General features: G+C 40.1%; 1 protein-coding gene across 1 annotated transcript in view; it reads right to left on the bottom strand.

Moving 5' to 3' along the window:
• Positions 1 to 261: 261 nt before the first annotated feature.
• The window catches only part of LOC109794204 (uncharacterized), a 30,146-nt gene continuing 9,513 nt past the window's right edge, over positions 262 to 20,894 (bottom strand). The window contains exon 4 of the mRNA XM_083073558.1: positions 262 to 447. Within this exon, the coding sequence (XP_082929684.1) occupies positions 262 to 447 (186 nt within the window). The remainder of the gene's footprint in view (positions 448 to 20,894) is intronic.

The following is a 20,894-nucleotide window of genomic DNA, read 5'->3' as shown; positions in this document are numbered from 1 at the left end:
AAATTGATTCAGTTCATCATGCATAGCCATTGAGCAAAATTCTTTTTTTAAAACATGTTCAACACATGATGGTTTAACTTGAGAGACAAATGCCATATCATCACAAAAAATATTAAGAGAATGTCTAGTAGAGACTCCTTTATCTATATCACCTATGATGTTGTCCAGAGATAGATCTCTTGGTTTCTTCCATTCTTTGGGTAGAGGAGTTCCAGTAGTTGATGTAAGTTGATGTTGTTGCTCTTTGCTTTGCTTTTTTTGCTATCTATTGTCACTACCTGTCACATCCTCATCATTAAGCAAACTTCCCTTCTTGAAGGGGTTAGTTTCATCAAATTTAACATGAATGGATTCTTCTACAACTAAAGATCTCTTGTTAAAGATCCTATATGCCTTGCTAGTTACAAAGTACCCAATAAAGACACCTTCATCAGCCTTGGCATCAAACTTTCCAAGAGTTTCTTTGCCATTATTTAGAATAAAAAACTTGTAGCCAAACACTTTAAAATATGAAATGTTAGGCTTTCTATCTTTGTAAAGCTCATATAGTGTTTTCTTTAAAAGTGATCTTATCACGATTCTATTTAGAACGTAGCATGCAATATTTACTACATCGACCCAAAAATATTTTGGTAAATCATTTTCATTTAACATGTCTCTTGCTAGCTCTATTAGAGATCTATTTTTCTGTTCTACAACTCCGTTTTTTTGTGGAGTTCTAGGAGTAGAAAATTTTTCACTTATCCCATGTTTTTCACAAAAATTTTAAAACTTTTCATTTTGAAATTAACCACCATGATCACTTCTCAAAAAGTTAATTTTCAAATCCTTTTCATTCTAAATTCTTTTCACAATAATTTTGATGGTTTTGAAAGCATTGTCTTTATGAGATAGAAATGAAACCCATGTAACTATAGAGAAGTCATCTATTATGACTAAACCATATGTATTGCCACCTAAACTCATGGTTCTTGATGGTCCAAACAGATTCATATGCAAAAGTTCAAGTGATCTAGAAGTAGAAGCAATTTTCTTATTTTTAAAAGATGTTCTAGATTGCTTTCCCTTTTGACATGCATCGCATAGTCCTTCAACTAGATTTTTTGATGCAAGTCTATTTAGTTGATCTACATTTATATGAGCAATGCATCTATGCTATAACCATGTTAAGTCTTCATTGGAGGAAAGACATGCAATATTGGATGCATTATGTTATGTCTAAGATATATATGTTGTTAATCCTTTTACCAACAAACAATGTTTCATTGGTTGACTTATCACACACCAATCAGCACTCATTATTAGGGATGACAATGGGGCCTCGTGGGGGCGGGTAATAGTAAACCTGCTCCCGCCCCCGCCTCGCTAGATGAAAATTGGCCCCATACCCACTCCATATCCGCGCGGGTATCCATTAAGCGGGTATCCATGAATTTCTTAAATACCCACGGATATCCATGGATATTTATAAATCTTTTAATAAATTAAAAAAATTATATTATAAATAATTTTAAGTTTATATTTAATGTCATTAAAATATTAAAAAATAAAAATTCATTGTTAATTTTAAACTTGTATTTAACGTTAATTTTGTTGAAATAATAATAAAAATGCAAGATAGTTAATAACTTAATATACATTAATCTCACAAGTAAGTTAAAGTCTCATCACAAAGCTACAATAATTCAATCTCATAATTTCAAATGAAAGTAAATAACTTACGATACATAAATTTTATTGGTCCAATCAAAGCTAGAAAATCAATCAAATTACATCCAACATAATTCTATAATATGCTTAACACATGTTGGTAACTTCATCAACATCACTTTTGCAAGAAAATAAGATGAGAGAGTATAGTTTTAGGGTTATGTGGTACAAGGATAATTAGGATATTTAAGAAATATTATTAAACGGGTACCCGCGGGTATGAATATCATCATACCCACCCCCGCCCCGTTTATAAACGGGTAAAAAATTATCCGTCTCCATTATCTGCGGGTAGCCAATTAGCCTATCTATTTATTATCCGTAACGGGTTTTACCTGCAGATACGCGGGTATTTTTGCCATCCCTACTCATTATTGAAGGAGACAATGGAATTTTTATCACAAAGCTAGCTAATACTAAGCAAATTATATTTTAGACCTTTTACATATAGAACACCGTTAATAAGGGTATTAGAGGAGTTACCGACAGTACCCGATCCTAGTATTTTGCCTTTGTTATTATCTCCATATGTTATGATTCCATTTTCTCTTTCTTGTAGGGATACAAATTTTCTTTTATCCTCTATCATATGTCTTGAGTAGCCACTGTCTAGATACCGCATTGTTTTCTTGGCTCTCAAGCACACCTACAATTAAGAGAATAACTTTATTTTGGTACTCAAAGGATCTTGGGTCCTTGTATGTTAGTGCAATCATAATTCAGTTTCTTAATCCATACAAACTTTCCACTAGTGTAGACACCTAATTTTTTCTGAGACATACAAACAAGGAAATGGACTTCTATTATCAAGTAAAAAGGCTCCCAAAGCATGGAAATAAATGGACATGACATCAGAAGGCCTAAAGCCCTGTAAAGATTGATTTAGTAGCCCAAAACGGGCTCTTCCCAAAATGGAACGGCCTGTTCCCAAACTAGAACGGGTTGTTCTCAAACTAGAACGGACTGTTCCTAGAGTGGCATGGGTCATTCCTAAACTGTATCGGGTCATTCCAAACCACCAAAAAGACCTAAAACCCTAGTTTGGAATGGGTCGTTCCAACATGGCAGTTATGAGATAAAACTCAACTCTAGAACGGGTCGTTTTGGTTTAAGAACAGGCCGTTCTAGATGCAAAATTAACACATGACGAATGAATCTGGAACGGGCTATTCTGAATCTGGAACGGGCCGTTCTGGCAACTTTAGATGTCTATAAATAGCAAACTCAAACACTACTCTCGGGGTCAGAAAATTTATCCAAAACTCCTTATAGCTCAAAATTTATCTTTCTCTCTCTTTTTTGTATTTCTTGAGATCTGTAAGGTATTTGTGTAGTGTGAAAGGTTGCCACAAAGAACCTAAAAATCCCACATTTGAAGAACATGAATAAAGCTTTCCACGAGGTATTATCCACCGATCTCTTTCTCCATCTTCCACCTCTTTTATTTTAAATATCGTTATAATAAAAGAAATAACCATGTAGACATCCTAGGTTAATTTATGTAATTTAAATTTCATGTATATAAATAATCATGAATAAAGGGGACTTAATATTTAAATTATTTTCTCTTATGCTCGCTTCATCATAGGGTACCGATTAAGGGCGTTATAGGGGTGCTTAACACCTTCCCTACACGTAACCGACCCCTGAACCTAATTCTGGTTATCAAGGCCATTATTGGACTTTTGAAAAACCTTTTCTTTTTCCAATGTTTTGAGTAAAACATTGGTGGCGACTCCATGAACCTATTTTCAAAACCATTAATTAGGGATTAATCTGATCTCTAGGCATTCCTTAATTGATGAGATTTTCAAAAGGAAGTCCAAACCATTTAGTCACGAGATCAGAAATTTTTGGGTTGCGACAACTAGGAACACCAATTTTCCTTATCATGCATTTATAGACACTATGTCCATATTTCATGTAGTAATTACATGATATGTGAGAAGTTACGGATTTGTTTTTATCCTTTGGTGCTTCATTTTTCTTTTTCAAAGCAGCATACAAGTTCTTGCATTCTAAACATGGCAATTTCAATTTCTCATTTTCTCATTGAAGCATGTGAATATCTTTTTCAAGAAAAGAGATTTTCAATTCCATTTCTTTAATGTTATCTTTCAATTTTCTATTTAGAGAGGCTAACTTTTTAGCTTCTTTATACAATTCACAAAAAGAATATTGTAATTGATCATATAAATATATGGAAGAGTCTGAATCACTTACCTCATGATCAACTTTATGATCAGCCATGAGACATAGATTTGCTTTTTCTCCACTTTTCATCTCATTCGAAGTTGTTGAGTCATTTTCTTCCCATGCTATGTATGTCTTCTTTTACTTTGATATGAACTTAGGTTTCTTTTCCTCATGTCCTTGCTTTTTTAGGTTGGGGCAACCAACCTTCATGTGTCAAGCTTTGCCACATTCAAAGCATGTAAACTTTGGAGAGTTGTAAACTTTACCAACTTCTTAATCAATTTCTATTACAAGATTAATGTTCAGAGTACAAGTGGTAATTGAAATAACATATCTCAAAAATCTTTAAATTCTTTAATAAGATAATATCAAGATTCTTAAAGAGATATAGGATAAAAAGATAAAGAACACAGAAATTTATATTGATTTAACTATCGACTTGGCCTATATCCAATTTTCTCTGATTTAGCACCCCACTAAATCAATGATCATTCACTATAATATTTTTTACAAACACCATGCATGCATAATATTAAAAAAATGCAAACATACATCAATCTTGGCACTACAAGACTAAAAACACACACAAATTTATGTACCCCACATAAATTACTTGAGAAATCCCACTCAAGATTTCAAGATCTCTTATTGAGACACCCTATCTCAAGAGAAACACCATACAAAACAAAAATTATAGATTAAAGATCAAAAAGATATCACCTAATTTCATGTAGACATTGATCTTTCACAATTGAATTCACTTCTTGAATTTCTTCCTTCAAGAACTCATGTTCAATCTTTGCACTTCTTAGTATTTCAAAAAAATTCTTTGATCAACCTTTGCTTATTGATTTTGAAAGTAATCTTTTTCTCTTATGTTCTTTTTCCAAAAATATTTTCTAAAAGTTCTCTTTTAATTTCATAAAAGATAGATATTTAAAGTGCAAGACGTGATTTAGTTATAAAGAGTAATAACAGAGGTAATCTATTACCTGATATGGTAATCTGTTACCATCTCTTTAAAATTGAATCAGGAACATAAAACTACCAGGGTAATCATTTACGGGATATGGTAATTAATTATCCTGAGCCTTTTAAGACCCAAAATTGTGTTTCACTCTATGGTAATGGATTGTCTCATGTGATAATCGATTATCCCAATGAAAAATTTGATTCTACAGCCTTGTTTCAAGCAAGAGACTGTTTTAATCTATTACCAACTTTTGTAATCTCTTACCTCAGAAAATACTTGAAAATCCTTTTCCAGTAACAGACGTGGTAATCTATTAACAGAGAGGATATTTGAATATCCTTTTCCAGTAACAGACTTGGTAAACCTGACCTTAGTGAAAGGGTTGCTAGATCCCCAAAACTAGTACAAAATGGGTTACCTGACCTTAGTGAAAAGGTTGCTAGATCCTCAAAACTAGTACAAGATCGAAGAGGGTTACATAACCTCAGAGCGAAAGAAGCTACACATTATCACAAGGGAAACAACGCAGAAGCACCAAAGAGACGAAGAGAAGACCCAGACGAAATGACTACGTCTTTCCTTGCCTTTGGAAAAGCAACACATTACTATTCCAAAGGACAAGTAAAGAGGGGCAGCTGTAGACACCCAATTTTGTCAGGGGCATACAAACAAGGACATGGACCTCTGTTACGAAGGGAAGGAGCTCCCGAAGCATGCCAACAAGAAGACAGGACTTCAGAGGGCCCAAAAGCACAAATTAAATATTTTTTGGCCTGGAACGGGCCGTTCCAAAATCGGAACGGGACGTTCCAAGGTCTAGAACGGGCCGTTCCGAGGCTCCCAAAAGGCCAAAAAACCCTAATTTGGAACGAGTTGTTCTGAAATTGGAACGGGCCGTTCCAAGATTAGAACAGGTCGTTCCAAACTCCTCAAAAAAGGGCTAAAAGGTTAATTGGAACGGATCTGGAACGGGCCGTACTTAAACCGGAACGGGACGTTCCTAAATCTGGAACGGGCCATTCCAAGGCTGTTCCGGTCTAAAAATCACGTGTTATTCTCACTACTGGAACGGGCCGTTCCGATTTCAGAACGGGTCGTTCCAGTATACGAATTTTACACGAAACGACCATATCCAGAACGGCCGTTCTGATTTTGGAACGGGTCGTTCTGGACCCCCTCTCCGAATTCTATAAATAGACAGCTAGGGCTCATTTCTCAGGACTCCAAAAATTTCGTTCAAAGCTCCATAGAGCACGAAATTTCTCTCTTTTTCTCTCTCCCCCTCTCTGTGTATTTCTTGAGATTTTTGTGAGGCATTGTAGTGTGAAGGGTTGCCAAAAAGCACCCAAATCTCCATCTTTGAAGATTAATAGAGCTCGTTCAAGAGGTATTTAAGCTAATTTTCTTCTCTCTCTTTTATTTCTTTTTTTAATAAATATTATTTATAATAAAAATAATCATGTAAACATTTTAGGATTAATTGTATAATTTAAATTTCAAGCATGTAAATAATTATTAATAAAGGGGATTAAATATTTTAATTATTAATTCTTATTACGTTATCTTTATCATAGGGTACCGATTTAGGGCGTTGTAGGGGTGCTTAATACCTTCCCTACACGTAACCGACCCCCGAACCCGATTCTGGTTATCAAGACCATTATTGGACTTTTAAAAAACCTTTTCTTTTTCCAATGTTTTGAGTAAAATATTGGTGGCGGCTCCATAGAACTTATTTTCAAAACCATTAATTAAGGATTAGTCTGGTGTCCGGGCATTCCTTAATTGATGAGATCTTTAAAAGGATGTCTAAACCATTAGTCGCGAGATCGGAAATTTTCGGGTTGCGACAGATGGCGACTCCACTGGGGACCTTTAAAGAGGGTCAGACCCATTTAATTGATGAAGTTAATAAAATAAAAAATAATAATTTAAATATTTTTCCCCTTTACTTTATTTGTTTTATTTGTTTGGCTTTAATATTTGTTTGTTTGTTTATTTAAATTTTGCACCTGTTTGAATAAAACTGTACACAAACCTTTGCACACAACAGTTTCCCCTACACCCGGGGGCATGAGAGTAATAAACATAGGGAGTGGTTGACGTACGACCGGCCCAAGTTTGGCCTTGGAGCCTGCGAGCCTTGTCGGAAATCACACTCAAGGTGATAACTGGTTACTCTAGCCCGAAATACTAGGGGGCACCTTGGGGGCCTTAAGACCAGTGAGATTAGAACCGTCCTATACAATGCACTTTTCTTGCAGGGACCACAGACCAAGGATTTAAACGTGACTGTTCGCGGGTGTACATTTGTTTGAGCATATGCGTGTTGCATTTGTTTGTGTTTATTTATTTCAAATAGATAAGAATTACAAACAAGTAGATATTAATGAAAAAAAATATGATAAAAATTTTAATTCCCTTATGTATACCCTAACTCTAAAGCATCATATAGGGTAGTTTATTTCAAAAAAAAAAATATATATATATATATATAACAAAAAAAATCATGCATCATAACTCTTAGTTAAAAAACATGATAAAATTTAGGCAAAAATAAATATCATGCATCTCCTAGGATAGTACATTAGCATACATTCATTAGAAATGGAAGACTCATGTAATAGTATGCAAAGAATATTCTCTAAACAAAAATCAATGAGAATGATATCCGTTGAATTTCTCATATGTCTTTGCATCCTATTTTACGTTTCATATAGATAACACGTCTTCCTTGTAAATAATAAATACGAATAAAAAGGGAATTCTAATTTGTGCGTGTTAGCCGGATAATGGAAATTACTGTAATCAAATGCGAACCTGATACATCAAATCGGGAAATACTTATCAGTAATTAGGGGCATCACACGCCCAAATCGACGATTCAAACAGCGAGACTTTCCCATGACGAAATGACAATTGTCGGGATAGGAGGAATGCTCAAGAATGGATGAATCCTTGCTTCTAGGTGTAGACCCCTAAAATTGTCCGGGTCGGAAATAAAGCTTGAAGACTCTCGAAGACCAAAGGAAAGTCAGCCGGAAGAACTCCTGGAAGACCCTGGAAGACCCTAGGACGACAATCTGTAGGTTTAGAGGTCTTAGAGTAGCAAAAAATAAGAAAGTGGAGGGAATGAAGCCCAATACGGCCTCCCAGAAGTTCAGTACGGCCGTATTGAACATTTTAAACTACAATACGGCCGCACTGAACTCAATACGGCCGTATTGAAGTTTCTGAACTTTAATACGGCTGCATTGAATTCAATACGGCTGCACTAAACTTCAATACGGCTGCACTGAACTTCAATACGGCCGTATTGAGGTTTTTTGAACTTCAATACGGCCGTATTGAATTCAATACGGCCGTATTGTAGTTCAAAACTTCAATACGGACCGTATTGACCCCCAGAGGCCGTATTGCGCCTCATCCCTATAAATATGACGTCAATTGGACGTCATTCTACACTTTTGGACTGGGTTTTAACCCTCTTCTTGAGTATTCTGGGTTTTTTTGAGCAGTGCTCTGCCTAGAAATCACTCGGAGAGTTGATCCGACGAAGTTCTTGAGTCACGAGCCATTTGCTTGAATCTCGAACCTAGTCGAAGGGAAATCCTCCGGATTTCCATAGTTAAAATTTTATAGGAGGGAGCGAGCGGTCTTGTAGAGGGAGGGAACGCCAAAACGCTTCCCAATTTCTGTCAAGATATATAAGAAAGCACGCTTCAAAGGTTTATCTCTTTAAAGTCCCTTCTTTTACCGCTTTCTGTGTGTACATATTTAAACTGTCATCATGTAGATAGTTAATTTTTAATTGCTTAGAATAAATAGGGGTAATTTAGTAATTTTGCACTATTATTTTTAAATAATCTGTCATAGGGAACCCGAAAGGGGCGCTGTGGGGTGCTAACACCTTCCCCACGCGTAACCGACTCCCTTACCCGACTCTGGTTGTCATGGCCAAAGTCGATTTTTGAATCGATTGCCTTAAACTTCTTTTTCCAATGTTTTGAGTAAAACATTGGTGGCGACTCCACGAACCCTTCCTTTTTATGAAAACCGCTAATCCATGGAGGGTCCCGCTTGGGATTAACATGGATTGGTGAGCCTTTTAATAAAATTGCTCGTTTGACAAGGTCTCAGTTTGAGAATAAGTCATTCTAGCAATCCATATTTGTAAACAAATAAAAGAGTCCAACCATCCTTCGCGAATGCCGAAAGCCCGTTTCGGGCCGGTGGCGACAGATGGCGACTCCACTGGGGAAGCTTCGAGAGTCAGTCCCATTTAGTGACAGATTATTTTTAACAAATAATAGTTAAAATTACTTCATTACCCCTTGCTTGTATGATAACATGTTTATCTATTTGGCTTTAATAACTGTTGTATGTTTAAATTCTCGCAATTGTTTGAAATATAAATTGCACACAAACCTTTGCACACAACAGTTCCCTCTATACCCGGGGGCATGAGTGGTAAGCCATAGGGAGTGGATGTTAGTACGGCCGGTTGTCGAATGGGTCTATAGGTGCCCGTAGACCGTTGTCGGAAAGCACCACTCAAGGTGATAACCATGAACTCGAGTCCGACAGTGCGTTGGAGCTTTCCATCGGCTTACGACGAGAGGAATTGGGTCCCTATAATGGGGGCACCTTGGGGGCCTCAGACCGGTGAGAACAGTCAGAACCACCTTGAATATGCACTTTTCTGCAGGATACCCCTACCTCGTGATTCGCTCGTGACTGTTCGTGGATGAGTGAATTGTTTGTGCATTGTTTATGTGAAATTGTTTGAACATACATTGCATTTCTTTAAACATACAACATTCCTATTCTTTTAAAAAATAAGAATAAATAGGAATAAGAATCTTCCATTATACGGTGTTAACATCTACCTTCATCACATTCATATAGGTAGATTCCCTTTTCACCCAAAAAATATATACAAAAAACAAAATACCCAAAAAAAGGAAAAAAGGGTTATTTACCCAAACCAAGCAATATCATGCATCATCTTAGGGACATCCTAAAAACATGATAATGCTTAGTTGAATAAACACAATGCATGCATATTCAACGTCATCATCTCATATCATGCATTTTATTGTAGATTATGGAGGGATCTAGGGGAATACAAGGGCAATTGAAGAAAGTGGACTTCTTATTGTACCGTGCCGAGAGGTTGGATCACCTCTGTTCCTTGATGCCGCGAGAGGCTCGTTTGGAGTTCGAAAAATCTTATGGACGAGTCCTCGACTTGATGAAGATTTGTGTGGATCCAGCTTTTCTGAGAGCATTGGTCCATTTTTGGAGTCTCGATCTGCATTGTTTCGAGTTCCCTCAGTTTGACTTAGTTCCTACTCTCGAGGAGTACGAGCTCATGCTTCGATGGCCCAAATCAGCCGGGGTCTATATCTTCCATGAAAATCATGTGGCCGTAGAGAGGGTCGCAACTCAAGTCAAACTGCCATCACGATCATCCGCTTTAGTGGGGAACGGCAGTATCAAGGGTTGGAAGCTCGCAATGATTGAAGACCACCTCTCTTCCTTGGCTGGTGAGGGAGATTGGTTAGCTTTCAACAAGACTTTAGCGTTAGCCGTGTTTGGGACGATCTTATTCCCCTTTCACGCTAACACAGTGGACCATGCTGCTATGGACGCTTTCTTCGCTTGGGACGTACACATGAAGAGTCCCGTGCCTGCCATTCTTGCTGACACCTTGCTTTCTGTTAACCTATCTCAGCAGAAGCAAGGGAAGACTATCCGATGCTGTACCTCCTTGTTGTATGTATGGGGAATCACACACTTCTATGCCTCTAGTCACATGGGGACCTTGCCCGATCCGCTGAGGAGTTTTTCGAAGATCCCCGTATGCCGCCGATATGCTTCCGAGTGGAAGGAAGAGATGGAACAGTGGAGTATTGAACACTTCACATGGGTTTGTCCTTGGTTCCGTCCGAGCAATATATTGATGAGATGCGGTAGCTATCCAAGCATACCATTGATGGGCCTTAGAGGTTGCATAGCCTACTCACCTAGATTGGCTATGAGGCAACTTATGAGGACTCAGATTGTTCCTGTTCAAGAGGAGCTTGGAGGGTTGTGTTTCTCCTTTGATTCCGAGCATCTGAGGGATATGCACGCTGTCATTAGAGCGTGGGAGAAACCAATCTATGAGGGAGATCGAGAGCTTGGAAAGCCTCGGGTATCCGCCTCCACCGACTACGAGATATGGAGGAGCGAGAGAGGGGTGTCCCAACCATCCACCTCTTGCGCAACCGCAACTACAAGGAGGATAATGCAAGAACAAGTCGACGCCTTGACCAAGAAGCTGGAAATTATGGGAGGTCAAATGAGAGTTCTTGAAGAAAAAAATGAAGAATCCAGTTTCGTCATCGATGGTCTACAAAGGCAATGCAAGAAGAAAGACCACGAGATAGAGCGGCTCAAGGATGAATGTGCTAACCTCAACGAGGAGGCTACTCGGGCATCCAAAATGCCAAAGGTTGAACCGAGTAGTCAACTCCAAGAAATTAACGCAAAGATAGCACGCCTTGAAGCCGAGTATGCAAGGCAGGCACAGTTGATCAAGGATATGCAAGACGATCTGCTCTTGACTCGATCCGACGCACAACAATGGCGGGAAGTTGCTCAACAACAAACCGCAAGCCTTTCCAACTTCCGCAAGAGGGAAAGGGAAGGACTAGCACAAATGGCTAGACTCCGAGAGGAGAAGGATCGAGCCGAAGACGAGCTCAATGAGTTGCAGGCCATGATCAACTATCACATTCAAAAAGCGAAGGACGCTCAGAAGATCAGTGATGATATGAGCCAAGCAGTCCATACGCAAGTTGAAGCAATGGCACGCCATGTAGAGGAAGCCGAAGACGAATGGAGAAGAAATATGAACCCGCCTGTGGGTTTTTACCGACTTTTCTCATATTGTAAAAAATTGCTTCAAAGCATCGTATGATAAGTTGTACACTTTTTATGATCAATGAAATCAAGTTTTTGATTTATGAAATCTCTCAATTGCCCTTGCATTTCATAGTCATTCATTTGCATACATCTCTCCAAGTAATTTAATAATAAACATTAATAAAAAGAAAGAATTAATCGATGCGTATAATCAAAGAATGGATCGCACGCCATTTGTTATTAAGTGTAAGCCAACAACCGCGCCAAGCGAGCGCACATCAACTCCGTTGTTGGTAATCAAGACGAATAAAGGGGAAGGTCCAACACCATTAAGGATCACTGCTCCAAGGCCTTTCCCTTACGAATCAAATAAGGCTGTGCCGTGGATATACGACATCCACTCTTCTGCCAACAGCAATATCTCCAACATCACTGGACTTGGGGGCATGACTAGGAGTGGCAGGATCTACACTCCCGAAGATCTTCAGGATAAAGCTCCCAAGAATAAAGGAAAAGAAGAAAAGAAAACCGAGGAAAAAGAATCCGAGGAGGAGACAGACGAGCTGTTAAAGTTTATCCGACAGAGCGAGTACTCCATCGTGGATCAACTTCATAGGACGCCAGCAAAGATTACGCTGTTGTCGTTGATCCTAAGCTCCGAACCGCATCGGCAAGCTCTGTTGAAAGTTTTGAACGAGGCATATGTGTCGCACACTATCTCCCAAGACAAGTTTGAGGGGATTGTTAGTCACATCACGGCTAATGATCACCTCACTTTCACCGATGAAGAAATCCCCGCTGAGGGACCGAACCACAACAAGCCCTTGCACATCTCTGTAAAGTGCAAGGAGTACCACATCGCTAAAGTCTTGGTAGACAATGGATCTTCCTTGAATGTGATGCCAAAAAGAACGCTCGAGCAAGTGGCAATCAAGGGAGTCCAAATGCGCCCGAGCAACATGATCGTTCGAGCTTTCGACGGTTCTAAAAGAGAAGTGGTGGGAGAAGTCAATCTTCCAATCCAAATTGGACCCACCATCTTCAACGTCGAATTTCAAGTGATGGACATTTCTCCCGCATATAGCTGTCTCCTCGGCCGACCTTGGATTCATGATGCGAAAGCTGTTCCCTCTACGCTCCACCAGAAAGTCAAATTCATAGTGGATGACAAACTGGTGACCGTACAAGCTGAAGATGACATACTTATCAGCAAGCCATCCACCATACCTTACGTGGATGCAGCAGAGGAAGCTTTAGAAACCGCCTTCCAAGCATTGGAGATCGCCAATGTTGAAACATTTCCCCGAGAAATGAAGAAGGTAGCCCATATGCTCACCAAGAATGGATACTTGCCAGGACAAGGACTTGGCAAGGATTCCCAAGGAATTCCCGAGCTACCTATTATCAAGGATAATCCGGGGAAACAAGGGTTAGGATACAACCCTAACAAAGATCAAAGAACGAAGAGGAATCAAGATCCTTCTCGACGTTCTTTAAGCCAGATCTTCAGGAAGGCCGGTTCACAAGCGTCAAGGCCGGTCGTCGTCATCAAGTGCTCTTCTCCTTCCGATAGAGATGTATAGGCCTGATGACTATTAGAGATTACTCCTCGGGGACAGCCCGACCCCCGAGCCTCGATAGGGCACATGTTTTCCACTATGATTATAATAAAATCATTCATCATTATTTCTTATTGCTTCTTTTCTTGCTTGCAATAAAATTCTAAACCACATTATTTAACCCTGTTTGAATGAACATAAGTGAGGTTAAAATCGTCTTAATAATCAATAAACCCACATCATTTTGTGTGGAAGTGTGCACGACAACTTGGAGCACCTTTCCTTGGCCTCGACAAGTGCCATCATGGATAAAAATAAATCCTTTAAAATAAAAGAAGCTCGGCAGGAAACCCAAAAAGGGGGCTGCGCAAAAATAAGAGCAAAAGACCCGCTAGGAATCCCACAAAAGGGTGACCTAGGCAAAAATTAGGGTTGCAAAATAATGAACAAAAACAAAAGCCCGCTAAAACTCCACAAATGGGTGTTTTAGGCAAAAGTTAGGGCAATCGAAAAACAGAATAAATCCATGATGGTACCACCAACTGAATTCAACAAAGGGGCTCAAGAAAAGCTATCCAAGTTGTCAAAATCACAAATGTTAATAACCAAGACGTGCTTAACTTCATAAGTGTTTAATCAAACAAGCCTAAACACTTAAGCCTACCATTGGCCAAGCCATTCTTACAAAATCCATTTTTCAAAAAATAAATAATCCCCTCTAAAACACAAACTTTCGAAAAAAATATCCTTTCCTTCTTTTCTCTCTTGTCCCAAACGATTTTTGAATAATCTAGTGGAAACATGGAGATATAGTAGTCAATAGGAGGGTTGACACATCTTCTAAAGGAAAGGAAAATCATTTGGTTGATGACACCAAATCTCAATATAACATGCATCATTCCTCGGTTACAGAAATCGGCAGCACACAGCCCGTCTAGAGGAATGGCAAAAATCCAAACAGAGAAACGCATCGGTTAATTCTTTTGAAAAGTAAATCAAATAGAATTAGGTGCATCATACTGCATACATGCATACAGATGATAGGTGTAATGGAAGATCACTTATTCTCTGTTTATTGAAAAAAACAAAAAATATAAACTTCAGAAAAAACAATGCGCCCGTATCATGTTCAGTACACCCGTACTAAAAACAGGGTTATGAACAAATTTTCAACTCAGTACGGGCATACTGAAATAGATATGGCCGTATTGGCCACAAAGAAATATTCAAAGACCTCATCATGAGGCAGTCGCATAAAATAGAAAAAATAGAAAAATTGCTTGTGTATGACAGCAACAAACAAAATGCAGAAATTCAGAAAATCAATAAAACGTACAGAATAACTGAGCCTGGAGAGGCTTGCCGAAATAATACTCTCAGAATAACTGAGCCTGGAGAGGCTCGCCGAAATAATACTCTCTCAGAATAATTGAGCCTGGAGAGGCTCGCCGAAATAATACTCTCTCAGAATAACTGAGCCTGGAGAGGCTCGCCAAAATAATACTCTCTTAGAATAATGGAGCCTGGAGAGGCTCGCCGAAATAATACTCTCTCAGAATAACTGAGCCTGAAGAGGCTTGCCAAAATAATACTCCTCAGAGACAAAAAATACAGAAAAAGCCGAAATCAACAAAAAAGGCAAAAACACAGAAAAAGCCAAAATCAACAAAAAAGGCAAAAACACAGGAAAAGCCAAAATCAACAAAAAAGGCAAAAACACAGAAAAAGCCAAAATCAACAAAAAGGCAAAATACAGAAAATCCAACAAATTATACAGAATAACTGAGCCTGGAGAGGCTTGCCAAAATAATACTCTCCAAAAGACGTCTCAGCTCGCATTCTCGGGCTGAACAAAAAACCAATTCATCATACAGAATAATTGAGCCTGGAGAGGCTTGCCGAAATAATACTCTCTCAGAATAATTGAGCCTGGAGAGGCTCGCCGAAATAATACTCCCTCATCAGAATAATTGAGCCTGGAGAGGATTGCCGAAATAATACTCCTTCAGAATAACTGAGCCTGGAGAGGCTTGCTGAAATAATACTCTCTCAGAATAATTGAGCCTGGAGAGGCTCGCCGAAATAATACTCCCTCATCAGAATAATTGAGCCTGGAGAGGCTTGCCGAAATAATACTCCTTCAGAATAACTGAGCCTGGAGAGGCTTGCTGAAATAATACTCTCTCGGAATAACTGAGCCTGGAGAGGCTTGCCGAAACAATACTCCCACAGAATAATTGAGCCTGGAGAGGCTTGCCGAAATAATACTCATACAGAATAACTGAGCCTGGAGAGGCTTGCCGAAATAATACTCTCAGAATAATTGAGCCTGGAGAGGCTTGCTGAAAAAATACTTCCTCAGAATAACTGAGCCTGGAGAGGCTCGTTGAAATAATACTCCCACAGAATAATTGAGCCTGGAGAGGCTTGCCGAAATAATACTCATACAGAATAATCGAGCCTGGAGAGGCTCGCCGAAATAATACTCTCTCAGAATAACTGAGCCTGGAGAGGCTTGCTGAAATAATACTCCCCAACTGTACAGAATAAATGAGCCTGGAGAGGCTCGCAGAAATAATACTCCCCAGAGATATCTCAGCTTCCACTCATGGGCCAAATTCCCCAGTGAAAGCTATCAAACCAAGATCAGCAAAATTCCCCAAGGGAGGCTTGATCATCTAAACAGAATATCCAAGTCGAAAGGACTTAAACTTCCTCAGTGGAAGGTAGCTTTCCAACTCAAACGAATAGTGAAGCTAAGCCTGAAGAGGCTTTCTAAATAATACTCTGGGATGCATAAGAACTTCAAATCCCCAGTCGCCTACACAAGAGGCACTCCTTCAAAAAAGGAAAATCAAAAATCCAAAAGATCAATAATCATTCCCCAAGTGGAATCCGGCTCTCAGCCAATCATTGAACGTCAAGCTGATACACCTAACAGAAGAGGCCAATTACAACCAATGACAAAATCCCCTAGCGGATAACAGCCTACACAGAGGCAACAAAATCCAAAAATCAAAAAGAGTCACCCGAATAAGGATAACCGGGATACTCCACCAACGTCAAAGGACGTCAGCCAAACATAAGGCATCGCTCACATCAGAAAGAGCATCTTCGTGTCTACACCCCAAGGAAACAGAAATTCCTCAATGGGTACCAACTACGCAATGGAAAGTTGGGACACAAGAACCTATGAATGACTGCACATCCCCTAGACGGATCCCTGCGTTATCCAGCCCTCAGCGGCACCAAAATCAAAAACAGTCGTCGAAGCAGCATCGTGGACTGTGGAGACAAAATCATCTCAAAGCCTAAGAGGCGCTACTCAGCTACCCAGTTGTCGAGAGCACCGAGGTATGCACAAGCCTGGAGAGGCGGTACTCAGCTACCCAGTTGTCGAGAGCACCGAGGTATGCACAAGCCTGAGAGGCAATACTCAGCTACCCAGTTGTCGAGAGCACCGAGGTATGCACAAGACTGGAGAGGCGGTACTCAGCTACCCAGTTGTCGAGAGCACCGAGGTATGCACAAGCCTAAGAGGCAATACTCAGCTACCCAGTTGTCGAGAGCACCGAGGTATGCACAAGCCTAAGAGGCAATACTTAGCTACCCAGTTGTCGAGAGCACCGAGGTATGCACAAGCCTGGAGAGGCAATACTCAGCTACCCAGATGTCCAGAGCACCGAGGTATGCACAAGCCTGGAGAGGCAATACTCAGCTACCCAGATGTCCAGAGCACCGAGGTATGCACGACCCTGGAGAGGGCAAACTCACGCTACCCAGATGTCCAGAGCACCGAGGTATGCAATGAGCCTGGAGAGGCGACGACTAATACTCACCCTGGGGAGGGCAAACCGCAGACCCTGGAGAGGGCAAACTCACCCTGGGGAGGGCAAACCGCAGACCCTGGAGAGGGCAAACTCACCCTGGGGAGGGCAAACCGCAGACCCTGGAGAGGGCAAACTCACCCTGGAGAGGGCAAACTCACCCTGGAGAGGGCAAGACTCACGCTACCAAAGTGATCAGAAGCACAGAGGTATGCAACCCTGGAGAGGGCAAGCTCAACCTGGAGAGGCTACTCAACAATTTTTCCACCGGAAGACGCTACAAGTCGGAAGGATGGCTTATTCCCCGGACAATTGGGTCAACTCCTTTACTTGTCAAACGGTACACTAAAAGCCGTTTGACTAAGTAAAGGGGGGGCAGTTGTAGACCCCTAAAATTGTCCGGGTCGGAAATAAAGCTTGAAGACTCTCGAAGACCAAAGGAAAGTCAGCCGAAAGAACTCCTGGAAGACCCTGGAAGACCCTAGGACGACAATCTGTAGGTTTAGAGGTCTTAGAGTAGCAAAAAATAAGAAAGTGGAGGGAATGAAGCCCAATACGGCCTCCCAGAAGTTCAGTACGGCCGTATTGAACATTTTAAACTACAATACGGCCGCACTGAACTCAATACGGCCGTATTGAAGTTTCTGAACTTCAATACGGCTGCATTGAATTCAATACGGCTGCACTGAACTTCAATACGGCTGCACTGAACTTCAATACGGCCGTATTGAGGTTTTTTGAACTTCAATACGGCCGTATTGAATTCAATACGGCCGTATTGAATTCAATACGGCCGTATTGAATTCAATACGGCCGTATTGTAGTTCAAAACTTCAATACGGACCGTATTGACCCCCAGAGGCCGTATTGCGCCTCATCCCTATAAATATGACGTCAATTGGACGTCATTCTACACTTTTGGACTGGGTTTTAACCCTTTTCTTGAGTATTCTGGGTTTTTTTGAGCAGTGCTCTGCCTAGAAATCACTCGGAGAGTTGATCCGACGAAGTTCTTGAGTCACGAGCCATTTGCTTGAGTCTCGAACCTAGTCGAAGGGAAATCCTCCGGATTTCCATAGTTAAAATTTTATAGGAGGGAGCGAGCGGTCTTGTAGAGGGAGGGAACGCCAAAACGCTTCCCAATTTCTGTCAAGATATATAAGAAAGCACGCTTCAAAGGTTTATCTCTTTAAAGTCCCTTCTTTTACCGCTTTCTGTGTGTACATATTTAAACTGTCATCATGTAGATAGTTAATTTTTAATTGCTTAGAATAAATAGGGGTAATTTAGTAATTTTGCACTATTATTTTTAAATAATCTGTCATAGGGAACCCGAAAGGGGCGCTGTGGGGTGCTAACACCTTCCCCACGCGTAACCGACTCCCTTACCCGACTCTGGTTGTCATGGCCAAAGTCGATTTTTGAATCGATTGCCTTAAACTTCTTTTTCCAATGTTTTGAGTAAAACATTGGTGGTGACTCCACGAACCCTTCCTTTTTATGAAAACCGCTAATCCATGGAGGGTCCCGCTTGGGATTAACATGGATTGGTGAGCCTTTTAATAAAATTGCTCGTTTGACAAGGTCTCAGTTTGAGAATAAGTCATTCTAGCAATCCATATTTGTAAACAAATAAAAGAGTCCAACCATCCTTCGCGAATGACGAAAGCCCGTTTCGGGCCGGTGGCGACACTAGGGAATCACAAGACAAAATCCAATTGAGAAATAAAGACATTGCAGGGCGAAAACTCGCTAGGATGAAAACCCGTAAAGGGTGTCCTAGGCAAAAATTAGGGTAAAGAAAAAAGAATCAAAATCCCGATAGGATACGTCCTATGCAAAAGTTAGGGATACATAAAAAATAGTAATGCCTGCTTGAGTTGAAAACCGAAAGGAGGCTTGAGTATTCCCTTTAGAAAGCAAGAATTCATAAAGGTTTCACTCCGAAGTCGAAACGCCCACATTCAAGCAAGTGGGAATGCATTCATAATGTAGTTCAACCAATCGTCAACCATGCCTCTCTAGGGGGCAACCTCGGTTAATCTCTCTATGTATGAATCACGAACTCGGGGCATGCCCGCCTCCGAGCTTTGCTAAAGGGGCACGTGTAAATTGGAAGTACTGTTTTAAATGCCATAACAGTCTTTCATTTCTCTTCTCCCTTTAAAATATTCACTCTAGGCCTCATCCATCAACCCTTAATAAACAAAATATATTTGCGACAAAGATGTTACTCGATAATAGCATGGAAAGGATAACAAAAGAACAATCAAAAATCCAAACATGACTAGGGTTCAATAAAAATAAAGTCGTCCCACAAAAATGCTGCGAAAAAGAAGGCCCGACAGGAAACCCACTAAGGGGGCTGCGCAAAAGTTAGGGCAAGATCTGCTAGGCAACCCACAAGCAAAATTGGGTAACCTAGGCAAAAGAAAAGATCAAAAGAAAAATGTCCGCTAGGAAACACATCTCAAGTGACCTAGGCAAAAGTTATGACGTTAAAGCAGCAACCTGAGTTGAAAACCGAAAGGCAGCTCAGGGGGATCATCTAAACAAAACGCAACCCCGAGTCATCACTCCACTTTCCAAAAAGGATAAAACACAATGATAGCTTCTTTGCAACAAATATGCCTTGTTTAATAGCCATAAACACTAAAGCCCACCTTGGCCAGCCATTCTTCTAAAAACCCCTTTTGAAAAAAAACTCCCTTCTAACAATCTTTTGAAAAAAATACAAACATCCCTTCTTTCTTTTCTCTTGACCTTTATGGCATTAAAATGGTACCAAAAATATACACGGAGAATGCACAGTGAATACTCACAGAGAAAAGATCGAGACGTCCCCGAACGGAGTTGGGAGACGCTTGACTACACATTGATAATTGAGGAGCCACTGGAACCTCGTGTTCAAAAGAACATATCCCAACAATGATCATAAACGACATGAATGAAAAGGAATCGTCAACATTAACCTTAACACGTACAAGTTAATTTCCCGACATAAAAAAATGAATTGCATCTTTAGGAACAAACACATGAGCATAAACTGCATCGCATGCATATGAGTTCGGGGCATATGGAAGGGCGTTACACAAAAATAAAAAAAAATCATTCTTGCCTTGCATTTTCATTGCATCCATGCATCCATGCATTCTACTTGTTATGGGTCAGAAGGAGTCATTAGGATAAAGCACTTGTAAAAGCTCAAAAGCCAAGCATGAGTCGAAGCAGTGACAAACAACAACCCCAAGTGATTCTATGTGTCCACTAAGCAAAGACATATCAACAGTAGAATTGAATGGAATCGACCAAGCAAGCAAGTCTATAAGCATGAAGAGGCCATCACGCCTTACTCCTCAACCGAATGAAGGATGATCTAAGAGAATGCCAAGACCAGGAATGACTTTCTAACCAAAGTCAGGAGTGGCTTCCAAAATAATACTCACCAATAAAGATAGAGCAAATAACATCATGGGAATGGAGCCCTCCACCAATGATGACAATAAAGAGCAAAAGCAACAACATGAGAAAAAGGCAAGCTTCGTACATGTTGAAAAAACCGAAGCATTTAAGAAAATAGCGGAAAAAGGAAAGCTTCGTACATGTTAAAAAGCCGAAGCATTTAGAAAAATAGTAGAAAAAGGCAAGTTTCAAACATGAAAAAAGCCGAAGCTAAACAAATATAAAAATCAGAAAAAACCTACCATAAGCAGACGC

The sequence above is a fragment of the Cajanus cajan genome, chromosome 4, assembly GCF_000230855.2.
Source record: "Cajanus cajan strain Asha chromosome 4, NIPB_CcT2T_4, whole genome shotgun sequence".
NCBI lineage: Eukaryota > Viridiplantae > Streptophyta > Magnoliopsida > Fabales > Fabaceae > Cajanus > Cajanus cajan.
The sequence above is the reverse complement of the archived record's forward strand: the minus strand, read 5'-3'. Positions and strand labels throughout refer to the sequence as shown.